General features: G+C 39.1%; 3 protein-coding genes across 13 annotated transcripts; 2 read left to right on the forward strand and 1 right to left on the reverse strand.

Moving 5' to 3' along the window:
* Positions 1–1,091: 1,091 nt before the first annotated feature.
* On the reverse strand, positions 1,092–5,031 carry LOC145460410 (uncharacterized). Of its 2 annotated transcripts, none has more exons than XM_081445200.1 (4): positions 4,844–5,031; positions 2,788–3,614; positions 2,157–2,439; positions 1,092–1,801 (listed from the first exon to the last, which is right to left on the reverse strand). In XM_081445200.1, the coding sequence occupies exons 1-4, from the start codon at positions 4,946–4,948 to the stop codon at positions 1,553–1,555; spliced, it is 1,464 nt and encodes a 487-aa protein (XP_081301326.1). In that variant the 5' UTR covers positions 4,949–5,031; the 3' UTR covers positions 1,092–1,552. The 2 variants fall into 2 exon arrangements, with proteins under 2 accessions (XP_081301326.1, XP_081301325.1); XM_081445199.1 differs by having other exon boundaries at positions 4,829–5,031.
* A 50-nt stretch (positions 5,032–5,081) lies between these two features.
* Positions 5,082–20,177, forward strand: LOC145460408 (uncharacterized). 10 transcript variants are annotated; one of them, XM_081445192.1, is made up of 24 exons: positions 5,082–5,954; positions 6,347–6,521; positions 7,107–7,733; positions 8,467–9,679; positions 11,058–11,126; positions 11,327–11,404; positions 11,881–11,974; positions 12,459–12,656; positions 13,163–13,321; positions 13,454–13,493; positions 13,890–13,955; positions 14,039–14,170; positions 14,304–14,351; positions 14,480–14,533; positions 14,940–15,082; positions 15,386–15,760; positions 16,000–16,095; positions 16,384–16,428; positions 16,774–16,881; positions 17,162–17,246; positions 17,936–18,052; positions 18,213–18,293; positions 18,917–19,161; positions 19,668–20,177. In XM_081445192.1, exons 4-24 carry the CDS (start codon positions 8,563–8,565, stop codon positions 19,804–19,806), a joined length of 3,489 nt encoding a protein of 1,162 aa, XP_081301318.1. In that variant the 5' UTR covers positions 5,082–5,954; positions 6,347–6,521; positions 7,107–7,733; positions 8,467–8,562; the 3' UTR covers positions 19,807–20,177. The 10 variants fall into 10 exon arrangements, with proteins under 10 accessions (XP_081301318.1, XP_081301315.1, XP_081301321.1 ...); XM_081445189.1 differs by having other exon boundaries at positions 7,107–7,158; positions 7,617–9,679; XM_081445195.1 differs by having other exon boundaries at positions 7,107–7,158.
* Positions 20,178–20,621: 444 nt separating this feature from the next.
* Positions 20,622–24,648, forward strand: LOC145460412 (galactosylceramide sulfotransferase-like). Its single transcript, XM_081445201.1, has 2 exons — positions 20,622–21,589; positions 22,955–24,648. Exons 1-2 carry the CDS (start codon positions 21,411–21,413, stop codon positions 24,030–24,032), a joined length of 1,257 nt encoding a protein of 418 aa, XP_081301327.1. The 5' UTR covers positions 20,622–21,410; the 3' UTR covers positions 24,033–24,648.
* The last annotated feature ends 36 nt before the right edge of the window (positions 24,649–24,684 follow it).

Raw genomic sequence — 24,684 nt, forward strand, 5'->3', positions numbered from 1 at the left:
GCTGATGATACCACATTGTACACACAGTGCAAACCAGCAGATCTTCAATCAACTCTAACTGAACTTTCTGCAAGTATAGGCAAATTGGAAGCGTGGTCACGTGAAGCAAACTTAGTCATTAATCCTTCCAAGACTAAGCTGATGTTATTATCTACTCCGCAGTTATCAAAGGTCCATCATTTAAACACTGAAAAGTTCGACATCACAATCAACAGCATCCCCTTGGAACGAGTGACCACCACTAAATTATTGGGGTCTCACATCCATGAGCATCTGAACTGGGAAGGAAATGTCAGACAAGTAGCAGCGTCCTGCTATGCTACTCTAACAACCCTAAGGAAGTTAAAGAACATCCTGCCTTTCCATATCAAAAAGAATTTGGCACAGGCACTGGTTCTAAGCAAGCTATATTATAATGACATAGTATACCACTCACTCCCAGATTATTTAATGAAACGTCTCCAGAGAGTACAAAAGGCTACAGCTAGTTTTGTGCTTGGTAGATTTGTGTCATCGGAAGACATCCTTACGAAACTCAAATGGCTTCCCGTAAAGGAACAACGCGAATGGAACCTACTTAAGGCAACTCACAAAGCCCTTCACAACCCATATTGGCCAAGTTATCTGAAACTTAACGTATTTCAACACGAAAGATGCTTAAGATCTAGTAACAGCATTCAGTTAGAGAGATCTTTAATTAATAATACTCTACAGGACCAGACTGCAAGTTTATTTAACACATTGCCCAGCAACGTGAGGTGCTGCCAAGACTATATTAAATTTTGTAAAGACACCAAAAACATTATTTTTAAGAGAGCTTTAGAACACCTGGCATAATTTTAATTATTTATTTATTCATTTATTTATTTTAGCATATCTTAAAACACAATTTTATCTCGTTTACATATAGATATAAATTCTTAGATATCTTTTAATCTTTTTGTAAATTGTAAATTTAGTTAGCATCGGGCAGGCGAAGAGCCACCCTGTGGATATACTGCCCGAAATGCCATTATTATTATTATTATTATTATTATTATTATTATTATTATTATTATTATATGTATATAATCAACTAGTCCAAAAAAAAAACAAAAAAACAAATGACCAAGTTCTCTTTTTATGCGGAATAAAAAAAATAGGCATTTTGGTATTTACCTCTAATTCATAATATGCTATGATTAGGAAAAATTATACTGTTGACTTTCGTTGATATTTCCTAATTATGGTGGAAAAGGGATAAAGCAAACTAGTAATAAAAGATTAGTCACACAACTTTCTGCGTGGCAAGTGTTCTCGTGCTTAGACCTTTTTCCGCATTCTGGCCGCACGCAAATTGGAGCGACAGTAAAAAAAACCTACTTCGTCGATTTTTTGCTCTCGGTCCAATTTGCGCGCGGTCAGAGTGCGGGAAAAAATACGGGAGTACGGGAGCGGGAGCACGAGAACAGGAGTACGGGAACGGGAGTAAGGGAGCGGGAGTACGGGAGTACGGGAACAGGAGTGCGGGAACGGATATATACGCAGGCTAACAACAACAAGCAGTTCATATCTAGATATCATTTTGTTCCTCCTCCATTTCAAGGACAAGGGGCTGCCCCAAGTTTAATGTAACGGGCAGGGAGCCATCCAAAGAGACCTTAAATTTTTCCGTGGGATTCAACACATTTTTTAGGGTATTCCCCGGTTCGTACGGGGAGTTTGTAATTTTTATCTTAACAGTTGTATTTTGTGTTGTTATGATGATCAATATCTTTCCTCTTGAAAAGGCGTATACATCAGATTCGACGTGTCTCTCCACCTAATGATTAGACAAAACAATATCCTAAGAACTGGTGGGGTGTGAGTCTGAGGGGGGCGCGGGGGGTGCAAGCGATTAAAAAGGAGGCGGGCAAGCGCTCTCCGACGATATTAGGGGCGCTAAACGGAATGGTGCGCTTCTCTTAAAGACTAGGTTGTTAGGTTTGTTGATCTGAACCCATAATTAGTCTTATTATCGTCTTTGTTAGATAATCCAATACCGGCATACCCAGATCGGCCGAGTGTCTCCTGGTAGATGTTAAAGATGACTATCACGATTGTCAGGAATGCCTGCCCTTCTCTCAAAATAAGATTTATAAAAGTAGTAATACAACTGAACTTTTAATCGTTGTTACCTGTTTTTCCCGTAGCCACTCCTTTCCAAGAGCTTTTCTGAATTTAATGAGTGTCTCAATAAACTTGTACAACGGATTCTCAGCGGAAATAAAAGGCCAAAGAGACTCACGGTTGTTTGGGTCGTTGCCACCGTTGAATCCTTGCTCGGTTCCGTAGTACACTATTGGAATCCAGTCTCCCATTATCACTAATGCGAGCTCATTCTTGAGTGCGGTCTGACTTGGGTTCATACTCAGGAATCTTGGGTTGTCGTGGTTATCCACAAAGCCTCCGAAGACAGATCTAAAACAAAAATTAGTGGACATTTCGTGCAATAACGTGTAAAGGAAATTCTTTATTTCTTATACCCCTCTCCCTTCTTCTTCCTTTTGTTTTAAGACGTGAACAACCTTTCATGAAATTTGTTCGTTGCGGGTATATGTAGTTAGTGCGATAGTTCGTCAATCTAACTTGTCTTTATAACTAATGTTTAAGAAAGCTGCATTCAGATCTGACTGGCTCAGATTCAGCCTGCTGCTTCTTAACATTGAATAACTAATGTGAAGTTTTTATGGTTGCTTCTAGAAGTTTTTATGACGTAATTAAAATGTTTGTCATCACATTGACCTTATGTATAGCCATATAACTAACCTGTCCTTGTAAATATCGTAAGAGTTATTGACGGCTTTACTTAGTGAAGTAAAATCTTTCGACTTTTCCTGGAAGATCCATCGCATTGTCCAATACATAGGGTAAGCCAACACTGAGTCAATATACTCTTGGTATTGTCCCACATACTCCATCGATCCGCATGGAGGGGGGCCGTTGTTAGCCTCGCCCATCATAAACACCCCTCCAGCCTTACGAAACTCCGCCCAGAATAATTTAGGGACCTGTATGGTTGTATCAAGCCGATAGCCGTCAAATTCGAACTCAGTCGTCAAATCTTGGATCCATTTCAGCAACGTTTGGTGTACAAACGGATGACTTTGATTAAGATCAGGCAAGTTTGCCAGCCAGTAAATTTCTATTTTCCATTGATCCTTGCATTCTTCAGGCCATTTTATGTATGGATGAACGGGATGAAAATACTTTGAATCGTTAAAAGGAACAAAACTATTGAAGCTCATGGAGACGTCTGGCAAAGGGTCTGTGTTGGGCGGATAACCCATGTGATTGGCAACAATGTCTACCATCACCCACACGTCACGGTCATGACAAGCTGCCACCAAAGATTTCAGATCCTCCTTGGTTCCAAAATGAGGGTTGATTTCAAATATGTTCTGAGCCCAGTAACCATGGTAACCGTTGTCCGTATTAAGCACTATAGGGGAGATCCAGATAGCATTAGCACCCAGGCCGGTAATGTAGTCCAGGTGCTTTTCAATACCTTTAAACGTCCCTCCGCAGTAGTTACTCAGACCAACGCACTTTTGGGACGGCACTTCCCCCGAGGGCGCAAAGCGATCCGTTAGAAGCTGAAAAAATATGAAAGTGTGTTTTTCATAAACCACAAGTCTCTTGTAAACCATCATCGGTAGCAAATCCAAGTGTGTTTAAAAGGAAAAAATAGAAAGACTTGAAAGGGAGGAGGGGAATTAAAGATGTACCAAGAGCCATTCATGAACATTTCCTTTTGGGTATATGTTTCAACAAACAAGGAGGGGAGTTAGCCAACCCCTCCCCCCCCCCCCCACCGTAGATCAACTATCTGTCTCACAACTATTTTTCAAACCGAATGGTTGTACTAGTATGGCCGTATTAGAGGATCGGTTCTTGGTTTCCTGATCAAACCTCAAGTAAATAGAACATTTATCTAGACCCGATATTGGCGATTCTGATGCCCAGAGCCGTTTATATTTAACCTTTTTTCCCTAGTAGAAATTTTCCTTTTTCTGCATGCCCTGAAATTTTGCACTTTGGTCGAGAACAGTCCAACTATCGTTAATAATCTACCCGGTCTTCTTCCTGTCATCATTTTGAAAAAGGAAAAGAGGTTGGCTTAATGACCGCAGCTTGCGTGACAAACATCACAATTACTAAGAAAGCGTAAACGTTCTATAAACTTGAGAGGAAGGAACAGAAGATTTTAAGGATTCAAGCCCTGCACTGATCACAGGGAAACATATCATAAACCCTAGTTAGAAACGATCGTGAGGTGACGTCATTTCAACTGAGCTCGAGATTTCTATCGCGTGATGGTTGACGAGGGCGCAGCCCGAGTCACCTATCACGCATAGAAATCGAGAGCGAATAATCTAATTGTTTTAGTATAAATCTACTGGTCGTTTCAAACTTTATCTAAATCCTCCTCACAGACACTTCGAAAATGCCAAAAAGCGGCCGTCATTCTGTTAACAAGCTCACTGCTACGCCACTCACTTTCTATCACAGAGTAGATAGTGAGTAGCGTAGCCAATTAGATAGCAGTATTCGTGATAGAACGCTAGTAGCCTTATACTCAAGGAAGACGAGAGTCTTTGTTTCATTTCCACAAAGCTAGGGTCACAAAATGGGACGAAAACGTGTGAGCAGGTCGCCGTATTAAACTGGGAGCTGTTCGGGGCCTCGAGGTACGTCCCTGCGTTTAATATCTCTATTTAGGACGAAGACTGATTTGAGGTTTCACTCGGTTTGAACAGGGCTTGTTTTATATATGTGTCTATTCAGGTCATACATGAAATCCAACTACCTCAACACCGGGTACCTGATATATGATTCTTCCTTTCCATTCCTCCGCTGTTTTTCCATCGCAGCTTTGAAAACTAACTGCAATAACAACTACAAGTGCAGGAAATATGGTCCACAGCATCTTCTTGCAGGCGACACCGAGTCACATGAGCTACATGTCACGACACTCCGTAGTAACTCACAGTGTCACATATTGAGAATGCTTATTCATTGGTTGTTTATTGCTTGTTATTTCAAAGTGCAGGTCCGCAAGACTTTCACCCTGCGTGCTCGGGAAGATGAGGAGTGGAGCAATGGAAAACAACAAAAAAAGCAATTTATTAACAACATAGCCACTATAAACTAGAAAGAAAACCTTGGTCCGCGCAGCCAGCAGCGTGGCGCCTCGTTCTCAGAGTCTTGTATCCTGGAAACGAGGTTGGGGAAAATTTTCCCGCCAAGTTTCAAGGTTCCTCTCTCCATAGTATGATTGGTCAGCTCATCCCATGTGATTAGTTTTTTCTCTCAAACAAATATGGCGGACAGCAAGAGTTTGGTTGCCATATTCTTTCATTGTTTCGCGGGAGCTATTCCATGGCGAGGTAACACATACAGTGATATTTATTATAATCAGTACGTTTGTGTTGCAATGTTTGTCGTTCTCGTTCTCCAATCCACAGCGAATCCATTGTTTTGTGACATCAGCTCAGGATAACAACAACAGCACAACGAACTTTCATGTTTTGCTACAAACAATGACTTCTCCAGTCCTCAGTTTTACTATGATCTTAAAGGGACTCGTACCGTAATTTCTGGAAGTTGCAAAACCTTACATCTAAATTTGATTATTAATTCACTGAATTTTCCCCTTACATACATCTAAAGATTATACTGATTATACTGTCCAGTCACTGCCATGCCTCCCACAGAGTTCTTTGTATTAAGATTGCAGAAAACCACTGTTCTTAGATCGCTAATACCCCACTATATCCATGTTTGATGCCTCATCAAGTGAAGAAGACTCTAAGAACATTTATGACGCTCACACGTGGCCATACCCTTATTTTCAAAAGCAACCAACAGTAAATAAGTCTGGCTGGTGCCCATGCCCAGCTTTCAATAAAATCACTGGACAGGTATATTTGGAGGTGAGTTACAAAATAATGTTGTTTTATTCCACAAAATATAATTTCATACTCCCCTCACAGAGAGACCCAACCCCACCAACTGGAAAAACAGGAATGCTGATTAATTTTTACATGTAAAACCTGTGGATATTTAAAGCCACCATAAATTTCAGTGGAAATTAAGGTGGTTACAAGCTCTGCCTACCAAGCTGTTTTAAACAATTTTTTAAAAATATCTATTTTATCAATATTTTAAAAGAAATATGTCTGAAAAGAAAAAATTCACCAAGACAGTCTGTAGGCAAGTTGCTGGCCTCAAATGGCAAAGAAGGCTCTCCTATGAAACTATGTTATTAGTGACTTTACCGTACTTAAATGTATAATGTGCACACGGTGTATTTTTTTTGTGATAGGTTGATTTGGGCATGGACATGGACATCACTGGAATTGCTACACAAGCAGAGAGTTATCAGAAGTGATTCTGGACAGAAAAATACACTCTAAATTTCAGTAGAGATGGAGTTAATTTTTTTTGCCTACACACCTCCTTTGGATGGCAAAAATACTGCTAGTGAGGAACACAAAGGGGTAATTATAAATTATATAAAAAAACTGCTGCTCTCGAAGATCTGATATGATCAATCAATCAATGATGATTGTCATAGTTGTTCTTACTTGGCTGTTGTCTTTATGGTTCACCGCTAAATCTAACTTTCTGATGATTGACTTTAAAGTGAAAAGCATCAGTTTTTTTTACAGAACTGTATATTCTGAAACAATATAATAAGCCTAATGAAAATAATAGACATGAGTGATGACAGACATTGCTTTATCGCAATTCAAAACACCAAGAACAGAGTCAAAAATACAAACTAGGCAAACTTCTATGTGTTGGAAAATGAGCTGAAACAACTCAATCTGTCACTTTGGCTAGATCTGCTTTCTTGTAGATTTTAACTCTAAAGTAATTACCAAAACAAATATTTAACAGCTGTTATAGTCATTCTCAGGGTTGCTTAAAGCCTAGCTAGACTGGATACACTTAGAAAAACAGGCCTAATGCAAAGTATACCACTGGAATAGGAGAAGGTATAGCAGCGACAGTTATCAGATCATAGAAAGAGGGTACAAAATTGAACTGAGAGTAACAATGTCTTTTCTGTTGTTAAATAGATTCCAAAAGAAATGAGGATCCTCAACTTACAGTGCGGACCAAGAAAATGAGGTTAGTAAGATATTTATTGTATCTCCACTGTGTGCCTGACGGGTTCATTAAGGATTTGAGCGGCTTCAAATTCTGACGCACCTCGAAAGCAAAACAAGCCAATTTGAAATCATTTTTGAGTTGATAGCATGCTTTGATACGCAATTTTGAGTAAAAGACAGTTTTAAACTTTTACTTGCTATGAACGTTACAACACTTGGCGATAAATCATGGAACAGTTTGGCGACAATGCAAAAACAGCTTTAAATTTTAGCGAGCTGCACAGGAAAATATGGCCCACTAAATTGACCAATCACGGCCCACGTACTGACTGAGAGATATAATATAATCGTAGCCTGTACAGGCTTCTGCTGCCTATAATATAAAACAGAAATAGTAAAAACAGTCTCTTCAATGTGAGAGAACAGAAACTTGCGATGAATGCCAGTATAAACTAACTGTGTATTCTTATCTTACAGATGTATCTTACTGTGAGTCTGGGGAAAATTGTCAAACATAGCTGGTTTATATATCCAAAACAAGCAACGTTTGAAAAAATAATTTCAGTTGTACATCCTTCTGTTCCTCGAACTTAGGTTCGTAGAGATCCTGTTACAATGTTGTCGCTACTGCAGCACTTTCACTTGTCAAGCATATTCACCTTTTTGTCCAGCTTTTTGCGTAACTTATGGACGTGTTATTTGTCACGCAACATGACAAATACCAGTGTAATTATCCCCAGTGTGTTGGCCATTCCGTGATTGAAGCGACATACACACGTTTTTACATTTTCTGTCTCGCAAGTATTTTTTTATCATTTTACAAAAATTATTTGTGTAAAGTAAGGGTAATAAAAAATTATTGTCAGAGTCCTTAGCAGCCTTGATAATGCATTGGCAAGATTTTTTTTTCTTTTTCTACAGCTGGCAACTTGATCGCAATGGGACTTGTTATCAAAAAGGAACCAAATTCAATTCAATGTCAACTGAGTTCGAATACATTCCATTTGCGTTCAAAAAAAACAACAACAACAGAGAGGCATAGAGACCTTGGACTCACGGCACGGCGGTCTTCTTGCCTATTCCACATTTTTTTGTAGATTTTATCCCCATTTATTGTTGTTCTATCAAGGTTTTAGTATTTTATTTTTAAGGACTTTTAAGTTCAGAAAGTGCAATAAGATTTCCTTTAATTTTGTTTCGTTCTCTGCAAATATTAAACAAAAGAACAGTCTGATTATTTATTCATTGGTCTGGAGTCATGGCAACAGCTTCTAAATGACTCTTCACAGCAATTAGAAGTGAACTAGCATGAATTATTTTTCAACAGGATGATATGAGGGTGAATTTGTAAATATCGCGCCTCCTGCTGGTCATTTGTTAACTCTTGGAAGACGGTCTTGATGTTGCACGCGCAGGAGAAGCCATGTCTCATCATCAATCGGAGTTGTTCTTCTTTGATCAGTGCAGCGCGAGACGCAAATACAAACGCTTTCGAAAACCGACTGAACTGTTACCTTTCTCTTTACGACTTACGGGCCTCAGCGGCGCGGTCAAAGTCGAAGCTTATCTTAAACAGCAACAGCAAAAAGCTGGAGACTCAGCACAAGGAAAGGAAAAAGGTTTTGTGACAGAAAGCAGCGAGACTCCCGGGTCACGAGCGGCAGAAACGCTCGGCAACTTCCTTCTTCACAAAGGTGATCAATCAGATCTGATCGACGGCAAGAAACACGCTGGTGTTGGAAAATCATTAAATTTACCTGACATTGGATTGCATCCAGGCGGAATTCACTCTCCTCCAGCAATAAGGAGCTTTGAACAGTTAGAAGGAGACGATGACGAAGAAGACACACAAAGATTTTTGTTCGAAGAGAACAAGTTTGCCTCTCAAAATTTACTGGCGCAGCTTGGGCGATTGCTTGATCAAATTCACCAGGAACAATTAGAGGAATTAGAAGAAATTCAATCAAATAGTGCTCAGTTTAGCAGAGCTTCAACTCCTCGGCTAGTTGTAGCTGGCGAGGAGAGCAGTGTTACTGAAACTATTCGTAGCGGGGGAGTTGTTGTTCCTCTACCGGACGATTTGCACAGAAAGCTTAGTGCAAACTTCGAAGAACTTTCCTCCGGCGTTATTTACTTGCGTCGTGAGTGGCAGACTACCAGTTATAGAGAACAAGCGATCTTACAGAAACGGCTAGCAATCATGTCTGATTCGCAAACCAACGTAGAGGCGTCCAAGTCGGGTCACGAGAAAAATATAGGTGTGGATCAAAACAAAACAGCGGCCAGCGACGATAAGTCAGGAGCGGTTAGAACTTCGGAATCGAAAGATCTTAACAAACGGAAACAATCAACTGTGGGAGAATCGATTACAAAAATAGACTCCACAGATGCGGAGTTAAAAAGAGAATCAGTTGTCCCAACTCCTGCCACAGATCATTCTGACATAATGGGTCGCCGAGAATCTTCGCGTAATTCATTTTATGGTTTTAAACCCAAGACTCGGCTTGAGCGGTACAAATTGTTGAACGACAAGTCTAGTGGTGAGTAAATGTTTATTGGTTTGATTTAGATGGTGTAAATTTGATATTGGGAAACCCACAACAGAAATTGACAACTGCACTCGGTCGATTTGATTACGGCATTTGAATAGGTTTCTGCTCAATGAATTTACCCGCGAAAATTCCGCGGAATTCAAATGAAATAAAATTATTTTAGAGCAAGGATGCTGCTCGTGATAATTAGTCTCAAGACTTAATTTTTCTCCCAAAATAGTGTTGTCTTGTTCATGAAATGTATTGTGACACTGCGAACTTGATTTCTACGAACTGTACAAGCTTCAATCTTGTTGTCCCCAACAAAATGTTTCAATATTATTGCTGAACTTTAGTAGGTTTTTTTAGCATTTTGACTCTTTATACCCTAGCACGTTCAGGTTTAGCAAGTTGAAAACGGTTTAGTTTAACTTTCAGTTGTTACTTTTAAATTTCCATCCAGAAGTTTTAATTATAATTTGAAGGTACCTCCTAAGGTCAATTATTATTAATGAGCACAAAAAATAGAGTAGTATCATATTCCTTGTCAATGTTACTTCAAGAGTTTGTTTTTTGTCTGACAGTTTTATGCCCAGTTGATTTTGCCTTTTAAACTTACAAAACCGATATTTGCTAAATTAACGTTCTTAGAGAAAAATCATATTATGAGAATGAACTTGGTCAAGAATTATAGGAGAAGAGATTTGAAGAAATTGAATACTTTGAGTATGGTTTACCCTGACGCTTCCATGTCAGTTTCGCTGCACCACTTGCACAAATTATTTTCATTTTGTTTTATATGCAACATATATCAGTCAAAAATTCAATATGCTCTTGTCCGTTTCATTGACAATAGCCAAAGTCTCTTATCATAGAAACCTGCAAGGAAGGGGCGGCAGACGACTTAAGTGAAGTAAATGTATCGGAGATTCTTTTCTCCTCTTGCCCCGTTCACCAACAAGGAAGAAAAAAATAACGTCTGATCACGGGTTAGAAAGTTGGTAAATTAAACAGGGCCAAAAATATTCCAGGAAGCAAAACATTTGCTTTCAGGCAAGCAAATAAGCAAAATATTTGCTTTCAGATTTTATTATCCTTCAAATTATTTATTTGAATGATCCAGTTACTGGAGTTGCCTTCCGTTGTCTTAACCTGCTGACCCCCTTTACTATTCCTTTCCGTTATTTTTACCCTGATGTTTCCTCACTGTTTGAGATGGTCAGCTGGGCATAACTGATAACAAATTATTGAACAATACATGGTTGTTTAAGGACTGAATAGGGAGTAGAGAGTCTGTTCAAAGGCTTCTGATGTATACATTGACTTATTTGAAACTGATCTTTTAGTAGCCTCAAAGTTTCAATATAAGTTTGTTCACAATATTCAGAGAGAAAAAGAGGATCAACTAGCATTCATTTTGAAGAGGATGATGAAAATCAGAAAGACACATCTGATGGTGAGTTAATTGTTTTGTGTTCTCGAAGTTATTACATAGCAACATTTTTTAGGTAAATGATATTGTGATAGGTACATGCTTACAGTGGCTCATAAATACAGCTAACAAAATGAAATCAATAATTTTATGTCTGGGACATGTACATGTATGATGCACATAATTTATAAATTTTGTATTATTTTAATGTTTTCTTCTTACAGTACATTCTGGCCATGGGATTGCAGGGCAGCCAACAGTTATCAACTTCTCCTTGTTATCTAAGACTTGTGAAGAAAAAGGTTAGATTTATTAACTTTTTGTTTTATGCTACATTCACATGTAACTCTTTTACGTAAAGTCAGTTTGGCCATTTGTGTTTCAAGATAATCAATAAGATCTTGGGTGTCTCTGAATTTTGATCATGAGGTCCTAGTAATCAACTTTTGAGAATCTGAATGAGATTGTTAGCTACATTGTACATATTATAACAACATTTAAAAAATCACATGACACTTAGACTCAACCCCAGGATATACCAGCCTTATGCTGGCATACATTTTTCGAAACAGAGGCAAAGAAAATCGACATTTGGCTATGTGCCTGTGTGGTTCTCAGTCCTTTTTGGTGAATACAAATTCTCCATTTTGTAACATCATCTCAACCAGATGACAGGTATCATCAGTCTTCCACGCCTCATTGCAGTATGTTCTTCATGTTGCGTTATATTACTTGGGCTTAATTTTGCTAATACTGTCTGGTAATATTATTTTGTTAGGCTGGATACTGCATCAAGATGATGCTAGTGATCTTGAAAGACAGACATTGATAGAATGGGCACGATCAAGGTTACAGCAGAGTATCAGAGAAAAGTAAGACCATTTACCATGAATCATAGAAATGTACATGTATCCACATATAAAATACATATGTAATTGCCTGGTTAGTGTCACTTTTAATGTGTTGTTCCAGAAAATATCCATACCCGGCCTCCCACGGAAGGTTTTTTAGCTTGAAACCCCTCCCCCACCCCGGCAGAAATTCCATTTTAGTGTCACACTTTCCTTTAAAAAATTGGGCATTTGAAATTCCCCCTCCCCCTTGGAATTTCCATTAACCGTCCTTGGGGTGGGTATGGATATTTCCTGGAACTACATAATGCTTAAAAATGCTTGCCAAATTGATGCACATACTTACCCTGTACTGACATGTACAGTTTCATTTTATTTTTTGAATCACTCAATGGACACATAACAAGTGGAGAGATACAGCTACATTGTCTTTTGCACACCTTGCAAACTTATTTGCTTATAATTTTCATATTTTTGCTACATTTAACTTGCTCACTTGTGTCAGGGAAGAAATGAAGGAGAAAGCAAGAGAGCTTGGCATTGATGGTCCGCTAGTAACCAAGTACTATGGCGACACCCACAGGGAGGCAGCTTTAAAGTACAAGAAAGGAGTCTCGTGGGCCAAACGGTGGAAGAACATGTCTGAGGAAGACAAGAGACCAAAATTTCTCACCACTTTGCCTGATGGCACCTCATACTGCTAGTATCCTTGACTTACTAAGTGAGACTGCTTGAGAATGAATTGTCTTTTTGGGATGCTTTGCTTAAGTTCTTATGTGATAATCAACAGCAATACAATGCGATGCTCATTACATAATGAAAGGTTGACAGGATAAATTGGATACATACTAGTTATGCAATGTTTTTGAGTGGCCTGCCATGGAATATCTCACAAGTCACTTGTATTTTCTTGGTACACACACAAGCCTTTAGACAATGTGTAATTACCACAAAAATACAAGTGACCAGTGGGATATTCCATGGTAATAATAACCATGAGAGCAATTGCATGATCATTTTATGCCTTGTCATAGACAATACAGTGGCTAACACAATCCATGTGGGGTATGCATGGCACATCATGGGAAGGTAGGGTGTAATACTGTTGAATGTACAACAGCTGATTGGCTCTTTACTTTTTTTTATGGTATGGTATAAATTATATTCTTCTAGTTTTGTTGCTGTTTGTTCCTTAACATGACATCTCAGCTACCCATCTGGCCGTGTAGCAATATGTGCCATCTATCCAGGTCCTAACATAACCGGCAGATACACTATAGTGTATGGAGATTCTACTGACAGCCCCATGTTGGCTACATTTGTACCAGCAGGACAAGGGTGTTGTTATCATAAGAATGGAAGTATAAGGTACGTGGAATATCCCTTGTCTAATCATTTAGTATTTTAATTTTTATTCTTAAATAATATCTGACCAGTACATATACATGTAACTGTGATTATTAATTACAAATGTACTCATTTTTTCTCCACTGGGTTCAGATTTGTTTCAACGGCTAAATTTGGTGCTGTTATGGAAGATGTAAGTACAAGAAATATTTTTTCATACTACTATATGTAAATGTAGGTATTTAGCTTCTCATCTTCTCTGTAAAGTATAAAATGTTTCAGAACATCATTATTTTAACAAATATGTGAAAAAAGTATTTGACCATGCATAAATTTGTAGACCTTGAGCAAAGCTAGTGAGAAACTCTTGCAGGGAAAACAAATCTCTACTTGTGATCAAACAACTTCTTTTCTTAAGCAAATTAATACTTGATTCAAGATTTATCCTTCTTTTAAAAATCTTTTACAAGTCATGGACAAGTTAAATTAAATCATTGAATGAACCCAACTGTTATGGTCCAGTAACTGCAATAAAGGGATAAAATTTGTTGAGCTTTATAACTTTGATAATTTCATTTTAATTTACCAGGATGGCGGGGTGGAGCAGAAGTGGAAGTGGCCTTTAGGAAGGCTTCAGACAACTGTCACTGTACAGGTACATCCAATCTAGGACAAGTCAGTTGCATTTTTAATGCCATTCTGTTTGCGTGAAATTTCATTTTGATTTGTATTTTGTAGCTGAATAACTTTATCAGTCTCCGCTGTTTGAGCCAGTCAGCGATAACCTTGTACTTCAGCTGCCAGAGTGAGACTGCTAAGTTCCATGTTGGACTGGCACAAGGAGCAAAACCTGTTAAACTTACTGAACTGGTTTGTATGGACTTGGAAACTCTTGTTTATTCGACTCTCTTCATCCTACTTCTGAACTGTTGATGAATTACTGGGAATTATTTTTGCTCATTTTAATATCATATTAAAAGCTACAATACTTTATCTATTTTAGGGATATCTCCAGACAAGCATGAAGTTTTCTTCAAATGCTGCGCTTTTGGTACGTCAAATATACATATATATATTTAGTGTTACATTTGTTCTATCTAAGCATTTGATGGAGCAAGTTAAATTAAGTAATGCCCGGTACTTTGTAATGTATTGCCAATTGTTGCTTTCCTGTTTTAGTCAATGAAGCCTAAAGTTAAAAAGAAAGAAGAAAGAAGGAGAAAACGAGCACAGGTTCGTACAGAAACTAAAATACCGCTACATCTAACGCAATAGTACAGGGGACAGAATGAGAGGAAGACTGGGGGGGGGGGGGGGGGGGGGAGGGGCTCCATTACTTTTCGTGTCACACTCGTCTTCTTTCTCTACCTTTCTCTTTCTACGCCTACAGCACATTAAACGACGCCAGTAGATAGGTACTGGTAGGCACCGCGAAGTGCCGAAATGATAGGAGGTATCTGTTGTCTTACTTTTTCCTCCACTCTCCCTACTCTTTCTGTATTTGCCACACATTAGCAGAATTGTTAGTTCAAAGTGATCTCAGGTTCTTTCATTCAAGTCATTCAATATGTTTTCTTTTATGAGATTTTCTTCCTCTCTGTCGTGGCTAACAAAGTTGCTTTTCTTTAAAAAAATGCAGAAGCTTAAAAATCCTGAAACCATATCTGAAGAGGTGCTTGAACAACGGCAGCAGGAGTTAGAGGAGAAATTTCCAGAGAGGAAAGAACTCGATTTGGACGCACCATGGCAAATGGATTTATTAAAACTTCAGCGTAAAGTCAAGTAAGAAAATGTTCTGTCTTGTATTCTGCGATGCTTAACTCAAATATAAGGCGCGTTAGCAAGCTGCTAGAGCTGAAATTGTGCACCTGGGAAATCTTTATTTTTAGTGTATCACACTAGTTTCTGGCTTGGTCCTCGAGTAGCTTTGTAGGTGTGTCCCGTCGCAGGAAAATGGAAGTTTCATTTGTCTTGCCATTTCCATGATTAATGACATCCTGTGTTGAAGATGCGCAGATGTGCATATAGTTAAAGGAACATTGAGAGATTTAATTCTTGCATTAACATTTTTTCTTTTGTCTTCAGGGGCTTGATCTTTGACTGGATGGAACATTACCGTGTTGCTGTCGGTATTTCTCCTCCAATCCGTTTTAACTCTCGTGCAAAACGCCGATCCATGTCCCATTCTGCTCGCTCTATGCCAGGTACCCTCCCTTCAGGGTTTCAGACAACAAGGACCTCATTGCGGCGATCTCCTTCAGCACCTCCTGTTCCACACCCTGCAGGCAAATCTTGGGACCGCTCAAGATCTCAGTTTGGTACGCGGCCACATAGTTCAGCAGACAGTGCCAAGCTGAGTACAAGAGCTAATGATCTCAGAGGTGTTACTATTGAGGTACCCACAAGTGAGATGCTTGGCGGCTCAAGGCTTGCTAGTAAAGCTGCATCAGCATTCTCTGGGTGAGCTACTAAGTTAACCATTCTGTGGATATGATTTGTGTGTTTTTTGGCTCACGTCCTGTTTATTGCCTTTAAATCAAGGGAGTGAGTTTACTAAAAAAATAAATATTAATAACAATACGATTTGTGAACGGCGAACTGCAAAATCTTGTCGTTGCATTTACCAGGCGAATTACTAACCCTATTGTGTTTGTCTGTCTCCTTTATAATGAAGTATTTGACCTGTTTTTTCTCCTCAGCACCCACAGTCAATCACACACTGCTTCACGGACTCCTTTCCGCTGTGGTGTTGTACAGGCGCGTGTGGCTACTCCACCAAGGAGTGGGTGTCCTGTGTATCCTTTAATGAACCTGGTTACGTGATTATTAAGACTAAGATTACAGAAGCACTGAAGCAAAAAAACAAATAGCAACAACAACAACAGTCAACAGAGATAGCGCTTGGTAACTTCTGAAGATTAAGTGAATGCTTATCCTGCAGTGGATAAGTGGGCCTGCTCTCCTAAACCCGTCATGTTATTAAGCGGTAATGTTGAATGAATCACAACTCACGTTCTTCATGTTACCCTGTGACTTTGTCTTTCCTTGTTCTGTTTGCCTTGTTTCCTTGACATGGTGTTCAGCGCTTTAAGAGCAGAGATACTTGGAGAAAAAGATCCGCAATGCAGGTACGTAACTTCCTGCGTCATTTCAGACACATTTAAATCATACATAGATTAAAGGAAGCCCATCAGTGATGGTTTGGTGTTGTGGAACAGTATTGAGAAAACGGTGGGAGCCCATTACGACTCTATCCTTAGCACATATGGCCGTCATTACGAGGCGAGTGTTAATTCCATGGCGAGGATGAAGCAAACTTGAACTTGTTGATCAACAATTATTATCAACATTGAAGTCCCAATTCTGCTAAATGACTGCCACGCATGTGCTTCCATCTCCGTTCTGAAAATTTGATGGTACATGTACATCATGAAATGTTCACATTTTGCTGCCTTGTCTTTCTTCATATACAGATGTGATCGTCGAAAGATTCCTCTTGTCATGGATCTGGAATATGACACGTTTATCACCGAACATGTTCCTAGAACACAGCTTCTTGTTGTCAGTGTCACGTCATCTCTGTAAGTGATAGTCACGCCATCTCCACGTCAATCATTGATGTGCAGAATACTCTAGCGTAGTCCAACGTAACAGGTTTTTTTTTTCTGTCGTGACTGTCGTATAGATAACATGCGGGAAGGCTTGCACTAGTTTATTACTTGACATTTTAGAGTGAGACGAAAACTTTTTGAGTGCTTTGAAATCAGCAAAATTTCGGTCGTATTTGATGCAAATTGCATTGTTTATCGCCTCCATTGTTATGCCAGTAGTCGATAACCATGTTTTTTTTCCTTATCGCAGCTATCCTGATGCAAACCCTTGTGACAGTATGTTGGACCAGCTGTTCCACGAGAAAAACCGGAACAGATCTCTACCGTGTGTACAGGTATAGCTGTAAACTTTATTGATATTGTCACACAGCAGCAAATCCTGTACGCATTTTATCTTCCTAGTCCTTCATGTTTGTATTTTTACCTCATACGTTATTCATTGTAGTAGGTCCCCATCAGCCCTTTGGCTGCCTTAAGGTCATTCCCCAGTATTGCATTGCGCATCCCTACTGCGCATAATTTCACGCGTGATTAGCGCGCGCGCATTAACAATTGGCGGCTTTTTCTTCACAGCTGGACCTCGCCATAGAGGTAAATCGTCATTTTCTCGCAAACTAGTGTGCTGACCTATCATTTTTTTCAGTTGTTTTGAATTGAGTAATAAATTTCTCTGTGTAAAATAAATATGGACCAATTCTCAGGGTAGAACAAAAAGCAATCGTCGGAAACATGAATTTGGCAAGCAATCGTGACTACAGTCATGGTGCTATTATAAGGATTTATATGGGTATAAACAAGATGCTGTTGCTCCTAAATGAACATGGGGACCCCTCATTTTTATTTCAAAATTTAAGTTCCTATAATATAAACAATCAATAGGCAAAGTTTCACAAAAATCTCAGTGCAGGTTCTATTTCAGTGGAATGACCTTAATGCAAACCTACTTCATCAAATAAAATATGTATGTATGTATTGAGAGACAATTAATACTTTGCCCAACAGTCTTCTTTCCTTCTTCTAACAGGCTCAAAATGATCCTTTTCGCTTGGTCCGTTACGACATTTCATTAGCATCACGTGGTTTAACTCAGTCCCAGTCCCTTCTCCTCAGACGACATAACGCTGTACCAGGAATGTTCTTAGTAAGTTAGTAAACTTAGCATAATACGCGCTGATATGGTAAACCTTCCCTAGAGGAAATGTCTAAAGTTGTTATATCCTGACGAAGTCCTAAAACAAACCTTTTAAGTTGTTTAAATACAGGTTAATAACAATGTGACTGATTTTTACTGTATATTGTAGATGTACACTGGAGGAAGGCTTCTGTTTGCTGATCATATATTCAATGGCTATGGAAATGCTAAGAAAGATTTTCTTAAACAGGTATGAAAATGCACTTATCAGACTGTTACGTTTGAATATTTATCTCTACCGTTTTGCTAAACTTGTGCCAGTCACTATAGTTTAGTGACTTGTAGTGTTTTCTGAGTTGACTTTGTCTTCTTGTAATTGTTGAGAGAGGCACGGTGGCATATGTGTGAGTGCACTGGACCGAGCGGTCTGGGTTTGAGCCCTGTCCGTCTTCACTGGGTTGTGTTCTTGGGCAAAACACTTTTCTCTCACTGTGTCTCTCTCCACACAGATGCCAACTGTTCAATAGACAGACAACTTTATCCAGTGTTTAAACCGTTATTCAGTGGATACGCTTTGGTGTAACAACAAACTACACTATCCACTGGAGAGTGATTTATCGGTTGGATAGCATTTTCACCTTTCTATCAACCGGGACCACAGATCAATGGATACCGAAATATCAAATGCTGGGGGTGACCCTTCATTGACTAATATCCTTACCCCCCTCAACTAACTGTCAGTGGAAACCGCTTTGGTTGGATTACATATTTGACTGTTTTGTCGCTCCCTTCTTGATTGGATTGTATATTTGATCTGTCCCTCCCGTCTTGATTTTCTTGAGTTGTTAATTGCAAATGTTTCATTTGCTTCAGATTATGAGAACAAGAAAGGACGCCCTGGAAGGAAAAGCCCTTCCCGCAGACTTTCGCCTAAGTCCAACACGCGGTCGTTCTGGCCCGAGAGCCGCCTGGGGTGGAGAGATTGGTGGACCCAAGATAAGCGAGCGAGTCCTAAACATGAGTCCATCTGCAGCAGAAATACAAGTCTCTCAGAACAGTATGAGGCTTGATTCTGCAGCTACCAGTGCTTCACTGAGCTCTGCTTCTATTGAAATAAGGTGCTTTGACAGTTCGTTGTACATGATTTTAACGGGAAGAGAAAGCCTGTAGTTACTCCCGAAAAGAACTTAGAGATCGGTAATTTGGCCTCGTTTAATGGTTTGACAATTGAGCTTGCTGGTTTAAAATAGTCTTCACGTTACTTGTTTTGTCTTAATGTTATGGGACTTGAGTGAGTTTGGGAGAAGTAGAAAGTTCTTTGCCTGTTAATTATCGGCTACAGCTCGGGTTTACATCAGCACTATGAAGTGCTTCAGACTTTCTCAAGCGGCTGTGTGAACACCAATACCACGTATTCTATCGCTTCAATGGAGCTGAACATTTTATGCAGTATAGTTTAGGAAGTAACGCGTTTTTATCCTTTTCAGACCACTGTACGAAATTCTGTTTTTATTTAGGTTATGATTTTAGTTCTGACACTTAAGTGCTGGATGAAAATTCTCTTACTTAACATGCCGATGTTCTTTGTTGTGGCTTTGTTAATGTGCTGGTTTGTTTGTTACAGGGGCGGCACCAGTTCAGCGGCAAGTTTTGTTAATTTAGGCTTGTCTATAGACAGTCCGTACCCAATGCACTCCAAAAAATGGATCACTTCGGCTGAGACAATTCCTGAACATCGCCGAGTACAGACCACAGCTTGGTAGCAGGAGTACAACATGTATACATAACGAGATATTTGTATTCTTAGGTGAAATGGAGACATTTGAAATGAATTTTTATTTAAGTCTGCATCACGCGGAATACGGTTGTATTGGAAAGAAAATATTTTAACTTATTTGAACAAGGCAATAGTTTAAAGCGTTCCGAGAAAAAGTCAAATCAATCTTTACCAAAACAGGATTACTTGAAGGTTTCTCAAACGTACTGTACTGTTGTAGGTTTTAGGGTGGTCTTTCTGAATTAATCAAATAATTAGGTCTAAATGAATCGAGACAAGATATATTTTTAGTACCAAAGATCCTATGAGGTTATTTATAAGATCGATCTATCGAAAATAAAACAGATTTTTTTATTACATTTGCCTCTGTCGTTTATTACTGTTTCTTTAAATTCCAAGCAGAATGATAATGAAAAAAAAAAATACAATAAAAAAATCAAACAACAACAACAACAAAGCAACTACTCATGCCCTATAATTCAAACGGTTTTGCGTCGGGTCGCGTGTTAAATGTCGAACTGTTATGGGTGGGCGTTTCGAAACTTTAGGGATTGCGAGTTACCAAACTCATTTCTTAGAAGAAAAAAAAAAGACTAGCTTTCGCTTTGTTCTCCTAGGCTTTCTCGACATTGTGTTCCTAAGCGGATACGGAGCATTCTTCAAAACATTAACAAGCACCTCCACGGTAACGCGGTGAACACACACAAAAACTCTCCAAAAGGCGACATCTCAAAAAACTGTAACTCGTATAAAGGCTAATCGTACGCGTAACTCAACTCGTCCATGGATAATGTACGTGCGCTATTTGCGGGTTACGCCACTTCGGTAACTGAACAGTCGATATGTTTAGAAAAAAGCAATGGCATTATGGACAAGGTGATCCCGTGTTAATATTTTGTTTCACACTTCATGTCTAATTTTAGCTGGCACACGTTGACAAGTGAAGCGCTCACAATAACACCTATAAAAGCACAGTTTATATGGCTTTTTTTGTCTAGCTTCAGGTTATTTACCCTATTTTCTAAACACTATCGTTCTTGAATGAAGCAATGAGGAAACTTTTCAACAAGTAATCTTTGACAACATTCCAATCAATTTGAATGGTATCAGCGCAACTAGCAAGGTGTGATGTGATTGGTGGAGTCAGCAGGTGTGACAGGTGATAAACTGGCTAAACAAACTCTTGAACTGTTTCAAATGCTCTCTTCTTTAACAACGCATGCGTATTGGCAGCATTGAATAAGGTTTTTAAATGTGTCGATAAAGATTCCCTTGTCGGACGCTGTGTTAAATCCGGAAATGGAGAAAGCCTTGGTTAAACTTGAACTGGGACATCGAATGTTATCGCACGATTAGGAAATGCGAACAATGAATGATAAATACTAAGGGTTTGATAACTGAGCTATTCAGTCTCCCTTGGAGTCATCACTTTTTTTATTTTACAATGTTTTGGCCAGCAAGAATAATTCGTCTTTTATCTAAGCTTTTCACCGGTTCATTGCCTCAGGTATTTTGTAATAGGTGAAACGTTCATGACAATTTTTGACGCGCTTGTGATTTAAGGTAGCATTTCAGAGCGGTGCAGAAGACATGATACGCAAACGATTATCTAAGACTGCACTTGTCTTTCTCTTTATCAACTGCCTTCTGATCGCTGCGGTCGTTAAGCTTTATTCGTTTCAATTTTGGGGAAAAGCGGATGAGAAGCAAACGGCTCCTGCTGGACGAAAATTGGTGGAAAATGCACCGAGAGCGAGTGAATCAAAAGGGTAAGTACTAACATCTTAATCTTAGAAAGCAGGGCATAGTCTCAACTATGATTTCGCTTTGTCGAAGCGCTACTTGATTCAAAAGAAGACTGGCAGGTTCTGTATTGTTTATTATAGTGAAGTAAAATAAAATAATTATTGCTTCAATGCTTTGGCACTTTGTTTTGGTGTCAAAAGACGAACTTAAAACGGTAAAAGCATCGTAACACTACTGGATTAGGCAAGGAAATATTACAAAATGGACGGCAAGAGTTGTAACAGCGGGCAGTTCGCACGACTCCACGAGGATAAGATTGCTTTTCCGAGATCTCCGTAATTTCTTCTATTTCTAGAAATTAATTGCAAATGTGTAAACTTTACTCGAGGTAGACTCATTTATGACTATTAAAGCAAGGTCTACTGCGCTTAAAAACGAAATGACTAGCAATACAATCGACTCTTCGCGTGGAAAATCGCTCCTAATTAAGAAACAACGTGGAAGATTTTGTCTCCATGGGAGAGTTCATTAATCTACAATATTTTAGATGACTAATTCTAAAAGTAACACTGACAGTCTGAAACTGCTATCTCATAATGTTAGAGGACTTGGCAATCAGACCGAAATCTTAGACTGAGCTATTTTTGCGTGTGTCTTGAACAAAAAGCATATCCAATTTTTCTTCAGGAAACAAATACAACAAAGAAATGTGAGAGTCAATAGAAAAAAAGAATGGGGTCCTGCCATTATCTATTCTTATGGGAGCAAAACAGATGCGAGGTGTGCCGCTGTATTAATTCGGAATGGTTTGAACATTGTTATTCAGAAGGAGGAGTAGATAATGCTAGCGCAAAAATCAAACTGGAAGGATACAAATTACTTTCGGATAAACTTTATGGTCCGCATAAAGATGCAGATGTTCTTTGATTTTATCAGCAGTTGGCGATTACCTAACTTGGCTTGCATCTGATTTAGACAGTGATAGCAATGTAATTGTAGGTGGAGACAATTATTGTGCCTCAGATCCGACTTTGGATCGTTTAAAACTGACCATTTTGGATGACCATTTACAAAACAATTCTAATTAGCTTTTAGCTTAATTGTTCCTGTCATCCAACATGGCCGCCAGAGTCTGCAAACCACCTATGGACAAAAAGGTGGCATTTAAATTCCTCGGCAACATGATATACAATTTAGTATTCAAAAATATTCAAATTGATTTCAGTCACCACTTGATCCGCTCCGGATCAATGATCTAAGATTGCTTGGATCGTGGTATACATCACCTTTGACTGGGACTCGGCCAATGTACTCAAAGTATCACTTACGCCATTTCTATTACTTACTTATTATTCAGGATCTAGCTGATTACATTCACTTTTTTTTAGGTGTCTGCCAAAAAAGAATGTAGTTTTCCTTAAAACGCACAAGACAGGCAGCAGTACTGTTACAAACATATTGAACCGGTTTGGCGAAAGGAACGGACTAGTTTTTGTCGTACCCACAGAAAAACAAAATCGTTTAGGATGGCCATGGTTTTTTCAAGAGGAACACATGATTCATTACAACAACACAAAACCCAACATGCTTTGCAGTCACGCGCGCTACAACCGCGAAGTCCTGGACCGAGTCATGCCTAACGACACCATCTACGTGACGATTCTGCGCGACCCAGTCTCCCATTTTGAATCCACTTTCTCGTATATGACTTTTGGTGAAATACTGGGCATTTCCAATGAAACAGACCCCTTAAAGGCATTCTTCGAAAATCCCAAAGATGTTTTAGTAAACTATCTACTTACTCAAGACTTACGGATAAACAGCGATCGATTGAAGCTTATTCGAAATGGAATGTTCTTCGATTTAGGTTTGGAATCTAAAGACTTCGACAACATGGAAGAAGTTCAGCAAAATATCAAAAGACTTGATCAAGAGTTTCATTTCGTTATGATAATGGAGTATTTTGACGAGTCCCTAATCATGCTAAAGAATCTCCTCTGCTGGGAAATAGACGATATTGTTTACTTTCATCACAATCAAAGACGCAAAGCACAAAAAAGAAATATTACATCTGATCTGGTCACCCAGATTCAGCAATGGAGTAGTGCTGATAAAGCTTTGTATGATTATTTCAGAGACGCGTTCTTGCAGAAACTAACAGAACAAACGAAAGATTTCTCTCGTGATATAACAGATTTGAGGACAAGAAACGCAGTCTTACGAGAGATTTGCTTAAACTCTTCATCAAGAAGCGATGAAGGATACCAGGATGTCGATATTAAGGGATTTAGAATAAATGATAATCTAACCCAGCCACTGAAGACAATGTGCAGTAAGATGACTTGGAACGAAGTCAGATATCTTGGATATTTGAGATATAAACAAAAAAAGCTGTTATCGGTACCTGTTACAAACACTCCAAGAACGTTATGGGATTATCTTCGGACATGGGTACCATTTGTATGATATATGAAATAAGTAATAATTCTTGAACAATAGGTCAAGCGAACAAGGAGGAGTTATTAGCTTCTGCTGCCAGACAGTAAACGGTACGTGTGCGCTCGTTTAGCCTCTAGCAGGCTGCGTTCAGTTAGTTGGGCGCAGCGCAAAAAATGGCACACGTAAAAATCATGAGAAAAAGGGCGGCGCGGGAGGGCGTTTCCGTCCTCGCATCAAGCGTCTCTCTCTTTTTTTCGCTCCACAGCTTTTTCGCAGTGCGCCCCAACTAACTGGACCGCCCGGAACAGGCTAGCACTTGTTTTAATCGATTGCTCATCGTTGCTTCTTGAAGGTGAAATAAAGAGCTGTGAACGTGAAAGAAACGTGAACGTGAAAATCAAAGCGAGAGTGTTGCTTCGCGACTCCTTGAACGTGTTAGAGTAATAAATGATAATCACTGTTCTGTTACTTGCCTTCACAATCATTTTTACATTTGGCTAAACTGAGTCAAAAGCCGATGTTCAGTGTTCATACAAGAGTCATGAAAACCGTCCCATCGAAATGGCTGAGCAGTAGTTCAGAAAATTCCCCTAACGGTGTCGCAAAAATATTCTCACAACTGAAGTATACTAAAAATCCGTCAATCTTTCAAATTCAAATTACTTTACTACAGCCTCTT

Source organism: Orbicella franksi, chromosome 11, assembly GCF_964199315.1.
Source record: "Orbicella franksi chromosome 11, jaOrbFran1.1, whole genome shotgun sequence".
In the NCBI taxonomy this organism is placed as follows: Eukaryota; Metazoa; Cnidaria; class Anthozoa; order Scleractinia; family Merulinidae; genus Orbicella; species Orbicella franksi.